Consider the following 17,606-nt stretch of genomic DNA (forward strand, 5'->3'; position numbering starts at 1 on the left):
TTAGAACAGTAATATCAATTTCGATTGTAATGAGAAAAAAATAAGTTTATTTAGATTAGAGCTGCTATAAATTCAGCATGTTTTTACAAGCTGCTATTGTTTATTAATGTTTTGGTTTCAATGTGCTTTTGGAAACGGAAAATTGAAAGAGATGATGGGCAGCCTCTGGATCACAATATATTTACCTTGGGGGAAACAATGATCTACTTTTACTGAGAAAAAAAGAAAGGTACTTTTTACTGAGATTGTTTTTCACATAAAACTGCGAGACTAACTGGGTAAACTCAAAAGGTCACAATGAATTGGGATGGGATGGTAAATTGGAATTTGAATATTTTGTTTTATTGACTTTACTGTTCAGAGCCTAAGTACTATAGAATTTACGTCCTTGATTTGCGTGAGATGAACAATCGAATTAAGTTAATGGGGAAACGTCGAATTAAATTGAATGATCCGAATTGTCTGCTCGAACAGTGTGATCTGGAGAGAATCTTTGTCTATAAATTTGACATGAACGCTTCATTTTTCTAGTGGGTAAATAGTAAACGGTAAACGGTAAATCATTATTTATCAGAAAGGAGAATAATAATTGACAAGGTTTGAATACCAACATAAAACAGAAATAACTAACAATGTCAATGTAGTTAACCACGTCATGACCACATGATACAGTAGAAGCAAAACCCTTTGCTTGCCTAGAGGGCAACATCAACAGACGAAAAAGGAAGACTGCATCAAGGCACGTATAATCTCTGAGCACCACAAGCTTTCGCTGTCTACATTCCACGGAAAGACTCCATTTTGACTGCAGAATGCAGTAGTTTGCCTTTTCCATGGACTCCATAATTACCATGCCCTCTAAACTATTATGTATCATCACGAGATGAACAATCAACAAAAAAATGCTCATGAGATTCTGGGAAAGCTTGAAACAAAACATACCATCTGCTATAGCCTACAGAGAGTAGGGAGGATTCCGTCAAGAATTCACAGCTTACCTTTGATAGCAGACCAAAGGTTGAAGCTCATCCTTGGAACATTGTTGCTAACCACACCATATTAGCCAAGGACTAGAGTTATAGACCCTGAGCCACCTGATCCTATCCCTACCGCCAGCATTCAGAAACAACTTATCTACGGAGTTCCTGATTTCAAGTCAAACATTTGGGGAAATAAATTTCCAATCGAATAATCGATTCTGCTCTCTATCAGTATCAAAATTTATTCCCCGAAACAAAATAAACTCATGATTTTGCGGTGTTCTGCATTTTTGAAGAAAACAAATCTGAAACAATTGCATATTGACTTAAAACTACTTCGGGCATCAATTCTACTTGCCACACAATCAGCCAAAGTTAAAACTTCCACGGTAAAAGAAAATTTTGTAAGTAAACATGTATGTATTCAACCCAGATATTGCACTATCGAATTAGCTATCTAAAGTCATCATCAGTACTTTGTGCACCTTGTCTTCGTTTGTCTCTCCAAGTCTCTCCCCACATCTTGGCCTCTGCAACCGCTCTCTCTCTTTCGGACTCCTTTTTCAACATAGCTGTCGTTTCATCTGGAGTGTTAGGCTCTGAATTCTTTATGTCAACCACGTTGTTCTCATCTGGTTCACTATACAGGCGGGAGGTCAAGTAATTCATAGCAAGCACCACTTCCGTCATGGAAGGCCGGGTACTGGCATCCTCCCTGAGACACATGAAAGCTACTTCAAAGGCTTTTCTCAATATTGATACCTGAAACCGACCTCTAAGAAGTGGATCTGCAAGTTGCGCAATATTCTTGTGGTCTTTCATAAACGGACGTGCCTACAAAGATGAGTAAATAGGATCAACCATGGCTAATTCCATTTTCATAAACTGAGCACAATACTATCAAAACCATTATTTATTGCTAAATCTGCTATGCATTCTTTTCTCTTAAAAAGAAAAAAATAATTAGTAAAACTGAGCCATTGGATTTATGCAGAGAAAACATAATGATTGCTCACAATTGCCTTAACAACTAAATGCGATAACCGCTACCAAAAATATGCAGATGTAATGTTGGAATACTAGTACACATCACAATAACGAAATGAAACAAAATGAATTACCCACTCCACAAGATGTTTTTCACGACCAAGACTGCTATCGACTGCCTTATGACCAGTGATCAGCTCCAGCAATACTACCCCGAAACTGTAGATGTCAGACTTTGCCGTTAACTTTCCACTTTTAGCATATTCAGGAGCACAGTAGCCATGGGTACCCATGACCCTGGTGGAGACATGCGATCTATCTCCAGTTGGACCAAATTTTGCAAGCCCAAAATCGGAAAGCTTTGGGAAGAAATCTTCACCCAATAAAATGTTAGCTGATTTTAGATCCCTATATATCACAGGTGGATCAGCCTCATGGTGAAGATATTCCAATCCTTTGGCTGCACCAGCAGCTATCATCATCCGTTTATTCCAATCAAGTGGCTCGTGAGCCGGTGGAAGATCTGGCAATGATTACAAGGGGAGGGAGGTTAGCACTTCAGAAGTCTTTAAGTAAAAGATATATGCTAACGTGTTCAATGAATGGGATTAGCATTAGAGTCTAGAGACATAAATGTTTTAGAAGTTCAGACTGTGATGGTTAAACACCGGTTGGAAACGTCTTTAGACCTCTACAGTGGTGCTACTAACTTTTACATACAACTTATACAGATTTGAAACAAAATTTCCTGTTCAACTCACGGTATAAACCAAACGTATAAACCAGCGTTGAGGTGAACTACAACATAGATTGTCCATCATTTAGAAGTTAAGACTGTGATGGTTAAACACCGGTTGGAAACGTCTAAAGATAAAAGGAATATGTGATGCTATAAGACTAGATGACCGGCATATGTGATGCTATAAGACTCATATGTTAATTTGGCTAGCTAAAGTTATCAGGAATGTGACTCGTTGGGAAATCTGAGCATAAACACTTGCAATCCATTTCTGATAAAAGGAAGGAGTTCACGAGTTACACTGTTGTAACTCTGGTTTGGGTCTTTCATTGTTTCTGTTTACCATTTTTTGGTTGATTTTGTGAAATTTAGAAAGGTCCTCTGAATTTTTACAAGATGTATAATTGAGTAAATCAAGTAATGAGAACTTGGCATGGGAGGAACTGCATATCGTGTTATAAAGTGAAAAATGAATGGCAACAAAGCATGTACCATGGAGGTGGTCTGCCAAGGACCCTAAAGGCATGTATTCGTAGACAAGAAGGCGCTGCTCTCCTTCAGCACAGTAACCAATTAAACTGACAAGATTAGAATGTCGCAAAAGAGAGAGCATGAGAACCTCCACCAGAAACTCCTTTTCTCCTTGAAGGCCTGTCTGATCAAGTTTTTTTACGGCAACAGCCTGCTTTAAATTGAATAACACAAATCATGAAAATCAATAAATTGATGGGAATGAAGATATCACTAAATTCAAATCATAAAAAGTACAGAAGCCCTTGAAACACTTACTTGACCAGAGGCCAGTTTCCCTTTGTACACGGGCCCAAAACCACCTTCTCCAATACAGGAATCCGTCCTAAAATTTTTAGTTGCGGTTGCAAGCTCACGAAAAGTGAATGTCTGAGCCTTGTTATTGCCATTAATTCCATCTCCTTCTGGAGCAGATTATCATACAAGCTTCATTAACATCTAATATGAACTCCATACAAGAAGCAGAACTATCTAAAAGAACAGGGCAGAAGAGCAAAACAGTATCACGTCGACGTCAAATTTTGATCCCTTGTGTATAGTCCAGACACAAACCATCTAAGTTCAAATTCAGCAAAGTAAGCAATATCCTAGAAGTACGTTCTGACTATAAAAAGCTCAGCTACAAATTAAACATCGTTTTTGGTTTGGGATACACTGCCTTCTGGTATGACTTCAACAACATTAGCTATTGCGGTCATCTCACTTAACCTTCAGAATATTTCTAGCTTTCTCACTTTACGATTTCGCATTCACACATTCTATTGCCAACACTCTTCCTATACCGCCATCTTCACGCCAAGAATCTCTTTTTTTTCTTTTTCTTTTTTTTAAACAGCATCATGTTAAGTTATTAAATCTAAACTTAAGGGTTTCAATACATCAATTTTCACTTAATTTCTCTGCTTCCCTCAAAAAATTCAAGCGGATGTGTCATGGCATCCCAGTCGAAAAGTAGAAAAACCCCTTCAAAAGCGTCAACTTCGACGAGAAACGAAAAGAAGGAAACTTGGGAGTTGGGATTCAAAAAGATGAGTCATTTTTCAATGGAAACCCGAGAAACTGAAGGTGGTAACTGGTAAATTACAAAAACAAAAACCCCAAATCGAGAAAACTCCAAGAACACAATCGCATTCAGTTACAACGCATGCAATGAGAACCCAAATTCTGAAAACAAGAACGAAACAGAATCATCACCAAGTCTTTTCTTTAAGTCTAAAGTTTTATGATCGGATTAAACTCGCATGGCATTATTCAAACTGTTAAAAACCAAGAAATTAAACCAGAAACAAAGAAACGCAATTGCATTCAAAAGATCGACTGACCGGAAGACGGCAATTGAGTCGCATTTTCTTGAGGTTTGTTGTTTATCGTCTTCTTCTTGTCGGCTTTGTCGTCTTTGGCTTCGTCCGTACCGGTCTCGAGCTTCCTCCCCTTCCTGAACCCGAAACATGGGCAATAGCCCATGTCGCTCCACCAGATAAGAAAAAATGTTTCCGAAAAATCCCAATCACATGATTAAAAACCCAAATTAAGCATTCAGCTTAATTTCTTCTCTCTCATCAGTCGAGTTTTCTACACGATATCTAGAGAGAGAGAGAGAGAGAGAGAGATTTTGCGATTCCGAAACGCGCACACACGGTTGGGAGAAAAAACGACGTACCACGGTGGACGAGGAGTGACAGAGGGAGGATCTTTTTAAATAGGAGAATCCATTCTGTCTCTATTATCTTGCCAAATGCCAAATATGATGATGTCACACTCCCACCTTCTCTTTTTTTGTATTTATTATTCACTTTTTGGTCAACTTGTTCTTTTTTCTTTGACATTCTTGCTTCTTAATTACTCATAAAATAATAATTAATATTTATTTAGAGGCTAAATATTACGGAATTCTCACATCTTAGTCATTCATTGTGTGATTATAAATAATTTGATTTTTTTTATATTTAAAATTAACATAAATAGTATCTGACGAAAACTAGCTGTACAATGTACGATAAATGGTTAGAATGTAAGGATCTCCACAAAGTAGATGAGGCGTGGATCCTCTTCCATCTTGATTAAGTGTATTGGTTTTTTTGGGGAATTAACTTAAATATGGATACAAATCATACGTTCATGTTTATACCTTTCAATCTTCCGTGATTTCATTTCTATTCAAGTAGTGTTTGATGGATTACGTATTAATTAGTATTGGATTGATTTTGATTGGTCTTTGACTCCCGAATATCCAACCCATAAATTCTTTATAACATACATTATTATTATTCTTGTGAAATATTGAAGCCGGCCATGGCTTTGATGGTGATAGAACGGCGACACCTTCCGTTGACATTGGTAGTTAAAAGATGACGGTGAAGCTTTCGACGGCAGCCGGCGCTGCAACTTAACTGAGCAACAGTTCGATGAAGAGGTGCTTGCTAGAAGTAGAAGAGAAAAAACTCAGATATCATAAGCTGCGTTTGCTAGTAATCTAACAAGTATAAAAGGTGGACGACAAGCCAAAACATATCAGTGCAGTGTCATTGTCAATGTGTAATGAGCACGAATGAAATGCAATGTTAACTATTACAAAGGGAACGGAATAGTTTTCACAACCACTTTCTTTGAACTACAAAAAGACTGAAGATGATTTTCGTTGATCGTCCCAAAACCGGATAGCTCAATGCCGTACTCGGCCAGCCTCTTGATATCCCTAGGAAGCGGGGACTGCCAAAGACCATCCCACCACGCCGGAGGGAGAAGTGGTGTGAAAGCACATTGATTAGGCTGGCCATGGCAACCAAGGGGACCTGCAAATCTGTTCCACACATGCCCCCAACCAATCTGAAACCTTAAACCTCCTCTCAGCAAATCACCTTGGAAGCTACTTAAGAAAGCAAAACTTGAACCAGTTGGTTTGTCGCCTGAGAAAGAGAGAATAGAACGGAGATTATAACACTTCTGAGCAACATTTGTAAACAGATATGATTCAAGCATTATATGCATGTATGTACCAAGACTGTTTGCTGCAGCCAGTGCTGCAATTAACTGAGCATAGGTAGTCCCAACACGCCTGTGAGCCCCAGACACAACAGCATGTTTTGCACGTGAAGCAAGAAAGAAGTCCACAAAGGCAACCCATCTCGGCGCTGGACCCCAATCTTTCACTCTAAAATCTAAACTGTGCAATCCTTTACGGCCACTGGATATATTTCCTTTGAAAAGTTCATAATCAAAGTGAATAACCTAAGGAAAAACAATGATGAATTAAAATCAAAAGGACAGATATTGAACGTGTAATAAAAGAGACTTTCAAAGTCACATCCAGTTCTAATTTCACGAGTGATATAGAATGCATTTATGCAATAGGATTTCGGATATTCCACGGATAAAGTACATTACCTCTGCAAATTTACTTATAGTTGGTGTAATACTTTTCACAAGAGAGGGATTATCGGAAGCTAACACCACCCTAGGCTTTGGGGATTTGCCAACATTGTGCATGGCTTTTTTGATGCACTTCACCGCTGCCTGTGCAGCTCTCACAGACCTGGAAACAGGAGGCAAAAACCTGTGTCATTGATTGAATTCATAGGAGAATACGTGGCATTTCTCTGTGTGCGCGCGCGTGTGTGTGACAGATTTCTGATGGTATCAACTACCAGGGGAACGGATAATAATACTTAAAAATGAGTGGACCGCTAAGCTGAAGCAAAACCAGTGGTATTGTTTTAATTGCCAACATTAGAATTTCTTTTCAATTTTTCACTAAACTACATCCATTTCTGTTCTGTAACATTCAATGCTTAACAGGACTAAGATGTCCTACCTCATCAACCCTATATTTCTGAACCTCGTATTTAATCTAGTCAAAGAAAGAATTAAAAGGCAGGTTGCTTTACTTATTCATGAGCATTCGCATGTGCAGTGAAATATCAGGTTCAGCTCCACCAAGAACCCAATTGACTGCCTCCTGGACATCCTCAGAAGGGGTTATAAGCACTCTCATCAGCTCCCCAAATACATTAGGCCGAGAATTGAGAACCTCTGGCTTCCCAAATATAGCAGAAGCAGCATTCCTCATCTGAGGGTGGATGTTCTTCAAGAAAAACTGGGCTGCCACAGCATCATTCGTACCTTGGAACCTGCCGGAATAGTGTCAACAATCATGTGATGATATCTAATTCGATGATGAGTTATCGGCAATATCTTAGCATGTTTCTCATTTACCATATAATCGGCTGCTTCCATTTCATCCAGTTGCTACACAGAACGTTTGTTTGTGCTGGCTTCTCAAAGTCATCAGTCCTCATAACCAGTTGCCTCCCATACTTCTTCACACATTTATTAAGTCTCCACAGATGCTTAATTTCTCTCATCGTAAAGGAAAATTTGGAATAAGAAATGTAATTCCCGAAAGGGAATTTTCCCCTGCAACAAGCAACACCAATATGAGCACAAGAAAAAACATACATTGCTGCAACTTAATATGCTTTAGCAGTAAGCGAATGAGCAGCTATTTCTAACAATTCAGGTTACAGCAGGAAGAACACTACGATGAAATACGAAAAAAGAAAGGCTTGAGGAAAGAACCAATATGCCTGGTCTGCCCAATGATCAGGGACCGGTTCAACATTATACTCAACGCGGCACCACTTAAGATTTTGTACATTTCGTTCCCGAAACCCGCCTCTGATGCTTTACCCATCACAAATCCGTGCCGACAAAACTGTTCCGGTGGAAGATTTCTTACCCTGGAAGCACCTGAAATTGAATGAACCGCATGAGCTTCCTTCACCTAAAAGTTCTACTGAATAAATCCCAACTTCTACACTCAAACTCAAAAGTATGATGCCATCAAGTTTGACAAACCCAAACAAGAAATCAATAATCACTTCAACAAAAAGCAGAAAAATTATGTAAAAGCACTTTTAAAATCAGCAGAAAAATAAGAGTAACAATACCATTCAAGTCAAAGTGATGCTGAATAAACTTCCTGACTCTGAGACTCTCCTCCCAAAACCCTCCTCCTTCGAACTCCTTTCCCATCTCCTCCACCGTCGCGCACGTGCTCGATTTTCTCTTACTCTTGCCATGCGGCTCCGTCTCCCGCTCAACTCCGCCGCCGTTTTCAGAATCCGAATCCGAACCCAAATTTTCAATTTGCAAATAGAAGTCGGGGCTCGTCGGAGGATCGACTTGTCGTAAGTTGAGCATCAACAGCCCGATTCCAGCACACAACGCACAGACTATCAGAATTGATCCGACGGACACCCGCCTCCTACGCCAAACGCCATATCTCATCTTTTCCTTCTTCGTTTTGTCTGTGTGTCGGTGATCGGATATGGATCTGGAAGCCACAGATCGCTCGCTTTGTCGCCGCCCAGCTCACTCCAAGTGACTGATTCAGACAAACTACGAAGATACTGGATTTGGGTTGGGCCACATTTGAGGCGGGCCTTTTTTTTCTCTAAATTGAAATCAGACTCCGTTTCTTTCAAGCCGTGGCCCGCAAGTTTTAGGTCATTTTTTAAAATTAAACCATAGTGTTTCGACCTTTTCAAATTGTACCATAAAATTTTGAAAATTTTCAATGTATATGTTTTTTGGATGAATCCAGGGTTCCCTCAAATGTAGGCGAGGACTAATCCCTCAAGCCGGATCAGACCCCATTCAGGGGGCAAGCTCTCTCAATTTTCAATGTATATGTTTTCACTACTTAATTATATGATTCTTTACACTGCTAAATTGGTAATGTAGGCATCCGTTTTAAGGATATGTGTAAGCCACACTTACACCATTCACCATTGAGACCAACATGTTGGATTGGTCTTCCAGAAAAAAAACCAAAGCTCTCGACCATACTCTTAGGTCATGCTTGTTGGATCATCAAATAACGAAGGATACGGAACAATCAAATAACTAGATGATAGTAAACTGATAGAATTCAAAACTTAATGGTGCAATATGAAAATTAAAACCATGTATCCCCTTTTGAACTATACTCTAAAATTGAAAGGTATAATTGCATGGTTATTGCTATCCACACACTCATTTCTACTTCTTACACACCTTTCTCAAATTTCGATCATTGGACCGGATAAATTGAAGAAGGTTAATGACCAAAAACTGAATAGAGTGTGTGGGGGTAAAAATAGATGTGTAAATAGCACTATCCAAACTTCATTTAGCCTTAAGTTTATTCACATTATTATAACGTATTAAAACTTTAACAATTCATATCGTACGAGAAAAAAATAGGCCTCAAATTTGGAATGTTGTATGATTGCATTCAAAAGGTGGAACCCATGGCTACCAAGTCAACGAGAGATTTTTTTCAATGTATCATGAACATGCCCCGATACACCAAATATAATAATATAATTAATTGGAAACTTTTTTTTTCTTCAAGTTTTTAACTTGGTGTACCAGATCGTATATCAGGCACACTAAAATTTTTCTCCAAGTCAAAAGTTATCGAGATCCTAGACAAACACAATAGTGCTTTAAATCATGGTTTAATACTTAATTTAGGGAATAAGGTGAAACATTGAAAGGTTATGCCTATTTTAAAAACGACCCCAAATTCTAGGGGTGCGGTTTGTAAATAGCCCTAAAAGTATTAATTGAAAAACAAAAACAAAAAGCAGAGGATGAGAGACGTGGCGTCCGCAAAAAAGAAGGCGGGGAGGGAAAGGCCAGTCAACGGTCAAGCATTCAGATTTGCAACCAACAAAACACTGGAAGGAACAAACACCGCGTCCGTACGTTCCCCTCTCTCGCGCCCTTTCCAACGACCATTTCAAACCGTCCCTTAACAACAAAATAAAAATAAAAATAAATCAGAAATTCAAAAAACAAATAGACAAATTAAAGAGGTGGAGAGAAAGAGACGCGCAAATCAAAGATTTGGTTATTTCCTCTCGAAAACAAGCAAACAAATCATTCCATCCGAAAATATTCCCACAAATTTGAACAATGGAAAAGAACCTTCCGGAGAAGGACGACCAGCCCAAACCCGATGTACCGCCACCGGACTCCTCCTCCGCCGCTGCAATGCCAAAGCCCAATGACGACAAGAAGTCCGCTACTACTACAAATCCCGATGGAGACGATCGTAAGTCCGTTGACACAAAGCCAGTTGATGATCAGAAGCCGTCTAATCCAACGGCTGAGGTTCACGATGAGCATAATTCGACTGCAAAGCTTGACGATCCAAATGTTAGTAATGTGAATCCATCTGAGACCAAAGTTTATCAGGGGAACGAAGGTGATGACCCGGATTACGAGTTGAAAAATTTCAGCAGTATGAGGGTCAATAGTAAGAGGGTGAAGGATTTTAACGCTGAGAATGTTGAAGATCAGAACGATCCACTTCCGGTACTGGACGAAGACCCGGTTCTTGAACCCGAACCAGAACCGGAAGAGGATCCGACCCTCGACAAGGTCTCGGAGGATCTCGACCGCTGCATCTCGTGTCTGCCTGAATCCCAAAAAAATGAAAACGACCTCGTGGACGGTGTCAGCTTTCCAGATGAGCTTCCGAAGCTGGTGGGAAAGTTCTTGAATCTGGTTGAGGATGAGGTGGTGGCCAAACGCGACTCCGGCGACGGTAAGGTGAAGTGGTGTCAGGAGCCTGAGAACGACGCATTGTTTCTGGATGCTTTGGATCGGATACGGAGGCTGAGCAAGTATCTCTCTTTCCTCGGATTGAAATTCGAAGAAAGTCACGGTGCGTTGATCAACCGCCTCGGAAGCATTCAGCACAGAGCGTTGCTGTATCTGGAAGAGGAATTCAGAATTCTTCTAGAAGAATCTAGAACCTGCACCATCACTGACTCCGTATGCGGCAGCGACCATAAAGACAATAAAGATCATAAAGATAGCAAAGACCATAGTACGAAGGGCGGGAATAATAACAACGACAGTAATAAGCAGCAGGATCAACAAGATCAAGAGAGCAGCGGCGGCCCATTGCCAGATCAGGCTGAGTCGGGTGGCGGCGGAGATGAACTACAAGCCGATCAGTTTCTGGGATATGCTCAAGAGGTGGTGAACAATCTGAACAATATAGCCAAAGAGATGATATCAGGCGGATACGAAACAGAGTGTTGCGAGGTTTACATGATCTCGAGAAGGCACATGTTCGGTGAGACTTTGCACGAATTGGGATTAGAGAAGCACAGCCTCGACGACATTCAGAAAATGCATTGGGAATCGCTCGAGAGAGAGATCGTCTCGTGGGTGCAGGCCTTAAAGGAATGCGCCACTGTCTACTTCTCCGGCGAGCGAAGGCTCGTCGAGGCGGTGTTCGCCGATTACCCGTCAATATCGTCGAGCCTGTTCAGCAATTTGGCGGGAGGAGTGATGATACAGCTTCTCAATTTTGCTGAAGGAATCGCGATATCGAAGCGGTCGGCGGAAAAGCTGTTCAAGACGCTGGACATGTACGAGGCGTTGCGGGAGGTGGTCCCCAAAATGGACACCTTGTTTCCGGTGGACTGCGTGAACGAGCTGAAGCACGAGACCTTCACCGCCCGGACCCGCCTTGGCGAGGCGGCGATTTGTACTTTCTGTGACCTGGAGAATTCGATTAAGGCCGAGACAGGTCGAAACCCGGTTCCGGGAGGGGCAGTCCATCCGCTGACCCGTTACACGATAAACTACCTGAGGTACGCGTGCGAGTACAAGGACACGCTGGAATTGGTTTTTAGAGAGCACTCGAAGATCGAGCGCGCAGATTCGACGAGTGGGCCTCATCGCGGCGAGTACGAGGCAGGGGAGGGATCCGGGAACACCAACGAGATACAATCGCCGTTTCACTTGCAGCTGATGCGCGTGATGGACTTGCTGGACTCGAATCTCGAGACGAAGGCGAAGCTGTACAAAGACGTGGCGCTGAGCTCCATATTCATGATGAACAACGGGCGGTACATCCTGCAGAAGATCAAAGGGTCGACGGAGATCAACTTGCTTATGGGCGACACGTGGTACCGTCGGCGGTCTTCAGATCTAAGGCAGTACCACAAAAATTACCAGAGGGAGACATGGAACCGGCTGCTGCAGTGCTTGAACCACGAAGGGCTGAGCGTGAATGGGAAGGTGGCAAAGCCGGTGTTGAAGGAGAGGTTCAAGAGCTTCAACGCGTTGTTCGATGAGATCCACAAGACGCAGAGCACGTGGGTGGTGAGCGACGAGCAGCTGCAGTCGGAGCTGAGGGTGTCGATATCGGCGGTGATGATTCCGGCGTACCGAGCGTTCTTGGGGCGGTTCTCGCAGGTGTTTGACGCGGGGAGGCAAACAGAGAAGTACATCAAATTCCAGCCGGAGGATATAGAGACGTACATTGATGAGTTATTTGATGGAAACCCCAACTCCTCCGTATTCAGGAAGAAACCATAAATTCCAACAAAAAGAAAGACCCTTTAATGGCAGTAGCAAGCTTGAAGACGAAGCATAAATTAATCGAGGATCAGAATGTGCTTAGCGAGGTGTAATTAATCACGTGATGATCATCCGAACAGGTGAAATGTCCGAAGCACCCAGATCAGATATGGCGTTTAGAAATTTCTTATATGCTTTTGTTTATTAATTTTCAATTTTCTATGAACAGTACTGATCATATTCATTCTTTAAACAAACCCCTCGGTTCGTTTGTTTGTCTAATCCCTTCCTCAGTTGCACAGCCCCAACAGGCTCACAGCCTAATTATTAATTAATTACTTATTGTAATTTTTTTGGTTTCTGATTTGATTAATTTTTTACTTTTGGTTGTTATGTAATTGGAGAAAATTATAACAATAGTTCCTCAATTTTAACTTAATTAGAGCAATGGTTCTCAACTAAAAATTAATGATTATCGGTCTCTTAAAGATCAAAACGTGCAACTATGATTCTTAATTTTTGTCATCATCGCTAAAATTTCCGTCAAAATAAATCACGTTTTAACCCCACTATACATTTTCATGAATACAAAAATATATGTTAATTAACCAATCAATCAGGGTCCTTGGATCCAAAACCATGCATGCATGAATATTTATATCCCATTCCAGCCCCAGTACATCACAGAACCGTACAAGAAATGCAGAAAGGAAAAAAGAAAGCCGATTCCAAGGTACTGGTTTTTCTTTTGATTAAATCGAGTTCCAAAACTAAACAGATGTGGATTAAGTCTTATTTTTTCTTCCCACTCTCTCTTTGAAGGTCTGAAGTTCAAAGCGTTTAGGCTGTAAATGCAGAGATTGGCCTGTTTCGATTTGACCGCGAGTTCATGCAGAGATTGGCCTGTTTCGATTTGACCGCGAGTTCATCTGATGTGGATTTGTAACCAGGAACATTATTGCATGCAGAAGAAGAACTCCGCATCAAGCTTGCCTAGCAGGAGGGATACAATTGCTGAATCTTCTGCACATTTAATCCCTTCAACAGATGGGATTTCTAACTTGTACACCTCGTATCTGTTTGTAGTTCTGTTCACCGAGAACGATATGTGCTATGAGGTTCTTGGCGAAACCGCTTGGAATTTGCAATTGATTCTTACTTCAGCATCTGGTAAAAAAGTTAGTTAGGACGCATAAGTGAGAATTACATGCTTCAGTTTTGTTAGGGTAGCGGTTTTCGCAGTATATAGTTTATGTTTATACCATCTGCGCTCTAAGCTAAATATTGATAAGTTATGATTTAGTATCACCTGATAAGAAGTATCTGTGTTTGGAGAAGGCGATATACCCTAAACCCTAATTTTTTTGGTCGGATGTACATTGAAGAATTCTAAAAAGTTTATCAAGTGATTTTTCAAGCTTAAAACGTATCTATAATAAATATATTGATGTATAATAGTGAATCATTTTACTTATGGCCTAAACTTTGTTTTCGTGTTATAGAGAAATGTGAAGCTTGCAGGGTTCGTTGGTTTTATAAACAGAGAGGACCATAAATTAAAGACAAAAGGTCAGGTCATTGTAACTTGTACTGTAGGTATGAGCTCAAAAGTAATAGACGTCCCTCATTTTTCTCACTACTTTTCAGAGTTCCCTATGTCTTTTGGGTCCGGACCCAATTTATACAATTAGCACTAAAATACTGGCATAATTAGTAATAATAGTATGGTTCTTAAAAAGAAAGATAAAACCCAAAGAAAGAAAGGATAAAGGCCCAAGGGAAGGAAGATCAAGGCCCAACATAACTGAAAGGATGATCTCGAGCGCTATAGATGACCGCTCGGCAATCTAGTTTAACTACAAGCAATAAAGCTAAGCGCTTCCTCATAAAGTACTTTCCAATTACTGACTGTAAGTTGGCATACTAACAACTTTATAGCACGAAGTTCTTGGGGCATGTCTACTCGGGTACTAACCCCAGGTCACATGGTGGTCATCAACGAGAACAGAAACCTATGAAGAGGCATAAAGGTTAACAGATCAAGCGCTCAGGTGTGGATTTCCATAAACACCAAGGTTGAGCAAGGCACTAAGTACACGTTGGGCAAGAAAACATGCTAGTGGATCTAAACGAGTGTCACTTTGTTACCATGTGTTGACTAAAGATCAGAAGGGCAACTAGCATGTCATGTCAACGCACTTGGTTCATTAAATGCAAAGGCGAGGGAAAATATGAGCATAGATGTTGAATCCCGCATCGGTCATACAAAAAGAAAAGTAATAGTTTAAACATCGTAACCCCACTCTAACTAACACCGAGGCCTTTTTGGGATAAAACCTCACATCTGACGGATTGTGCAGGTGGTAATTACCAAGTTGGGGACAATATCGGTGTTGTTGGAAGTGGGTCGTATGTCCCGTCTCTTTGATATTTCTACATGGTATCAAAGCCAAGGAGCGGCCCCGTACTGTACTGCCACGTGATGGGTGGGTCCCCTTGACCCCGCGCGATGATGGTGGGTCCCTTGGGCCCGTGTGTAGGGTGAGTCCCCTTGGCTCCACGTGGTTGCCGATGTGTGGATCTCCCATGTGTGACCCACTAATTGGGTCCCACATGATGGGGCATGTTGAATCCCACATCAGTCGTACAAAAAGAAAAGTGATAGTTTAAATATCCTAACCCCACTCTAACTAACACCGAAGTCTTTTGTGATAAAACCCCACACCCGACGGATTGTGCAGGTAGTAATTACCAAGTTGGAGACAATATCGGTGTTGTTAGAAGTGGGCCGTATGGCCCGTCTCTTTGATATTTCTACAATAGAGACTTGGGGTTCATTGGGGGCGTATATAAGGAGGACAAATGCTCCTTATAAAGGGTCGGACAAAAATAGAGAAAAGAGAGGCTAGAGCATACCGAGCGCTTATTGTAACCATTGTTAAGTTCTTATCATTTCAACTCTGAGCCCATCTTGGATTGACCACACTGTTCTTTGTTAACAAGGTTGTCTAATTAAGCATTCTGTACACTGAGTATTGTGTTTGATCATATGAAGAGATCAATAATGTTTATATAAGAGGTGTTTTAGTCAGCCACTACATAAGTTTTTTCTCATAGAAGAAAGCTACCAATAGAGTTGACAATTATATTATTTGATTAATGAGGTTTCTATTTGGTAGTGCTTTGACTTGGCCATATGTTTGGGCATGATATAGTCCAAGCCAGCAGATCAGTTATAATCCCGCGTGCCTTGCACTTACATAGAATATGCCTTGTGATGGTAGAAAAACTTGTATGCAACATGTGTCACGTATTTGCAATGTATATTTTACATTAACACGTGATATTGTAAATCAAAGACTCACCATATGTGAATACGAGACATATATTGCATACAACAAATCGACGCAAGTGTAAGTATTTCTCAAGGACTAGCCATTAACTGGTGGGGCTGCAGACTTATACTCATGTTTAACTATTAACTATATTGATTTGAATTAAATATTGAACTAATTATAAAGCTGCGATACATGAACACGGATACAGATACGAAATATGACATGACACGAAATGAATATACGTCAAATTGACAAGAATAATTGTTGTATGATCACAAATAAATACGTTACGACACAAGAATACAAGAGAATATTAGTTATCATCGTATCCATGCATCGTAGTTATAAAAGCAAGACTGCAGACAAAAGAGTATATTGATTTGATGACGATGGAGAGAGACGGAGAGGAGTTTGCCTCTGAAGAGGGCAATGAGGGGAAAAGGGACGGAGAGTTGAGACAAGCACTTCATTCCTTTGGCAAATCCAAGGCTTAGGCGGCGCCACCGACGCCAGATCCGACGACTTTGCCAATGTCCCCTTCTTGGCCTCTTTCTTCCTCCCCTCTCTCTTACCGCGTCTTCCCTCTTAATTAATTACTACCTACCCCTCTCAAATCATCCCTTTGTCTTTCTCTAAACTCCACACTTTCCCCTATTGGCAACCGAATACTATCTTATAGGTAAACTGCTAGGTTTTTCATATGAACATGGAAAAATAACATGTTTTAGAGTGGTTTAAGAACTTTTGGGCACTTGTCTTTTATGTGGCAATATGGGGCAAATTTTATTTGTAAGTCCTTAATAATTGATATCAAAGTCTGATTTTACCATGTAACAAAGAAAAAACAATGTCTTGCTCTTAAGAGTAGACCAATGAGGACGTGTTTACCAAAATTTTAACATGCAGATCATCATGTACTCCTCTTTTACAATCGGACAATTTCCTTGTGCCTCTAACTACCCAATTGTACCCATTTACCTTAAAAAGTCTAAAGATAGTGAGAGAGAATGAGACATATAATAAGCCTTGGTCTCTTTGTCAATATCCATTTTTCAAGTCATTTTCGCAATCGCGATGATTAAAAAGTCTTTCGTCCAACCAATGGCCAACAATATCAATATTAATTTACATCAAAGTAACAAGAAGAGTTTTATTTATTTTTGTTAAGAAGATCTGTCACAAGTATTCCAACCTCCTTGTTCTCAGCTGGGCCGGCCCAAGAAAGGTGGGACCCGAACAGACTGAATTTGTCTCATGTGCTCACCAAGTCCATAGCTAGTGAACATACAGTTAAATCAGGTACAAAAGACGACAAAATAATGCCCCTGCAAAACAGCTATGCTTAGTACAATGGAGATGAAATGGAGGTGATGAAATCACAACCTACAAACACAAGCCATTCGTTTTATTCGCTTTAATATTTTGTACCTAAATTTCTTAACCCTTTCTTACACAATCTTAGGCCAACACACAAATCCCAAACCTTAGCTCCTTTCAAACAATAAGTAGAGAGAAAAAAGAGTTTCTACTTTTTCTCTATACGAAAACCAAACTCCTCCTCTATGCCTAGCTAACTAGTCTAAGTGCTCAATTACAACCTTAATGAGAGATTAGTTAGCTGCTCTAAACCCTAGTTAATTACTCTAACATCGTATTTATATTTTT

At 40.5% G+C, this 17,606-nt stretch overlaps 2 protein-coding genes and 2 pseudogenes across 6 annotated transcripts; 1 reads left to right on the forward strand and 3 right to left on the reverse strand.

The window, feature by feature from the left end:
* Positions 1-998: 998 nt before the first annotated feature.
* LOC137740371 (putative serine/threonine-protein kinase PBL7) lies at positions 999-4,909 on the reverse strand. 4 transcript variants are annotated; one of them, XM_088700147.1, is made up of 6 exons: positions 4,560-4,909; positions 3,496-3,641; positions 3,199-3,388; positions 2,102-2,490; positions 1,466-1,814; positions 999-1,145 (listed from the first exon to the last, which is right to left on the reverse strand). In XM_088700147.1, exons 1-6 carry the CDS (start codon positions 4,699-4,701, stop codon positions 1,135-1,137), a joined length of 1,227 nt encoding a protein of 408 aa, XP_088556273.1. In that variant the 5' UTR covers positions 4,702-4,909; the 3' UTR covers positions 999-1,134. The 4 variants fall into 4 exon arrangements, with proteins under 4 accessions (XP_088556273.1, XP_088556272.1, XP_088556271.1 ...); XM_088700146.1 differs by having other exon boundaries at positions 1,009-1,145; positions 3,199-3,391; positions 4,560-4,907; XM_088700145.1 differs by lacking the exon at positions 999-1,145 and having other exon boundaries at positions 1,200-1,814.
* A 775-nt stretch (positions 4,910-5,684) lies between these two features.
* On the reverse strand, positions 5,685-8,658 carry LOC137740187 (uncharacterized). Its single transcript, XM_068480012.2, has 7 exons — positions 8,184-8,658; positions 7,821-7,983; positions 7,450-7,650; positions 7,122-7,364; positions 6,622-6,769; positions 6,234-6,465; positions 5,685-6,143 (listed from the first exon to the last, which is right to left on the reverse strand). Exons 1-7 carry the CDS (start codon positions 8,521-8,523, stop codon positions 5,806-5,808), a joined length of 1,665 nt encoding a protein of 554 aa, XP_068336113.2. The 5' UTR covers positions 8,524-8,658; the 3' UTR covers positions 5,685-5,805.
* A 1,430-nt stretch (positions 8,659-10,088) lies between these two features.
* LOC137740370 (exocyst complex component EXO70C2 pseudogene) lies at positions 10,089-12,967 on the forward strand (annotated as a pseudogene). The gene has a single exon (XR_015966692.1). The product of XR_015966692.1 is annotated as an exocyst complex component EXO70C2 pseudogene (transcript).
* Positions 12,968-13,258: 291 nt separating this feature from the next.
* Positions 13,259-14,560, reverse strand: LOC148693974 (uncharacterized; annotated as a pseudogene).
* Positions 14,561-17,606: the final 3,046 nt, after the last annotated feature.

This window comes from Pyrus communis, chromosome 9 (assembly GCF_041283825.1).
Source record: "Pyrus communis isolate YQ-2024b chromosome 9, ASM4128382v1, whole genome shotgun sequence".
In the NCBI taxonomy this organism is placed as follows: domain Eukaryota; kingdom Viridiplantae; phylum Streptophyta; class Magnoliopsida; order Rosales; family Rosaceae; genus Pyrus; species Pyrus communis.

Bases quoted from the DNA above. Each gene is read 5' to 3' on its own strand.
- LOC137740371 (XM_068480247.2), bottom strand. From the start codon at position 4,701: ATGGGCTATTGCCCATGTTTCGGGTTCAGGAAGGGGAGGAAGCTCGAG. The intron at 3,392-3,495 runs GTAAGTGTTTCA...TTCAATTTAAAG, and splicing joins GGAAACTGGCCTCTGGTCAA to CAGGCTGTTGCCGTAAAAAA. The intron at 2,491-3,198 runs GTACATGCTTTG...AATCATTGCCAG, and splicing joins CTTGGCAGACCACCTCCATG to ATCTTCCACCGGCTCACGAG.
- LOC137740187 (XM_068480012.2), bottom strand. From the start codon at position 8,523: ATGAGATATGGCGTTTGGCGTAGGAGGCGGGTGTCCGTCGGATCAATT. The intron at 7,651-7,820 runs GCATATTGGTTC...TGCTTGTTGCAG, and splicing joins CTGATCATTGGGCAGACCAG to GGGAAAATTCCCTTTCGGGA. The intron at 7,365-7,449 runs GTAAATGAGAAA...CTATTCCGGCAG, and splicing joins TGGAAGCAGCCGATTATATG to GTTCCAAGGTACGAATGATG.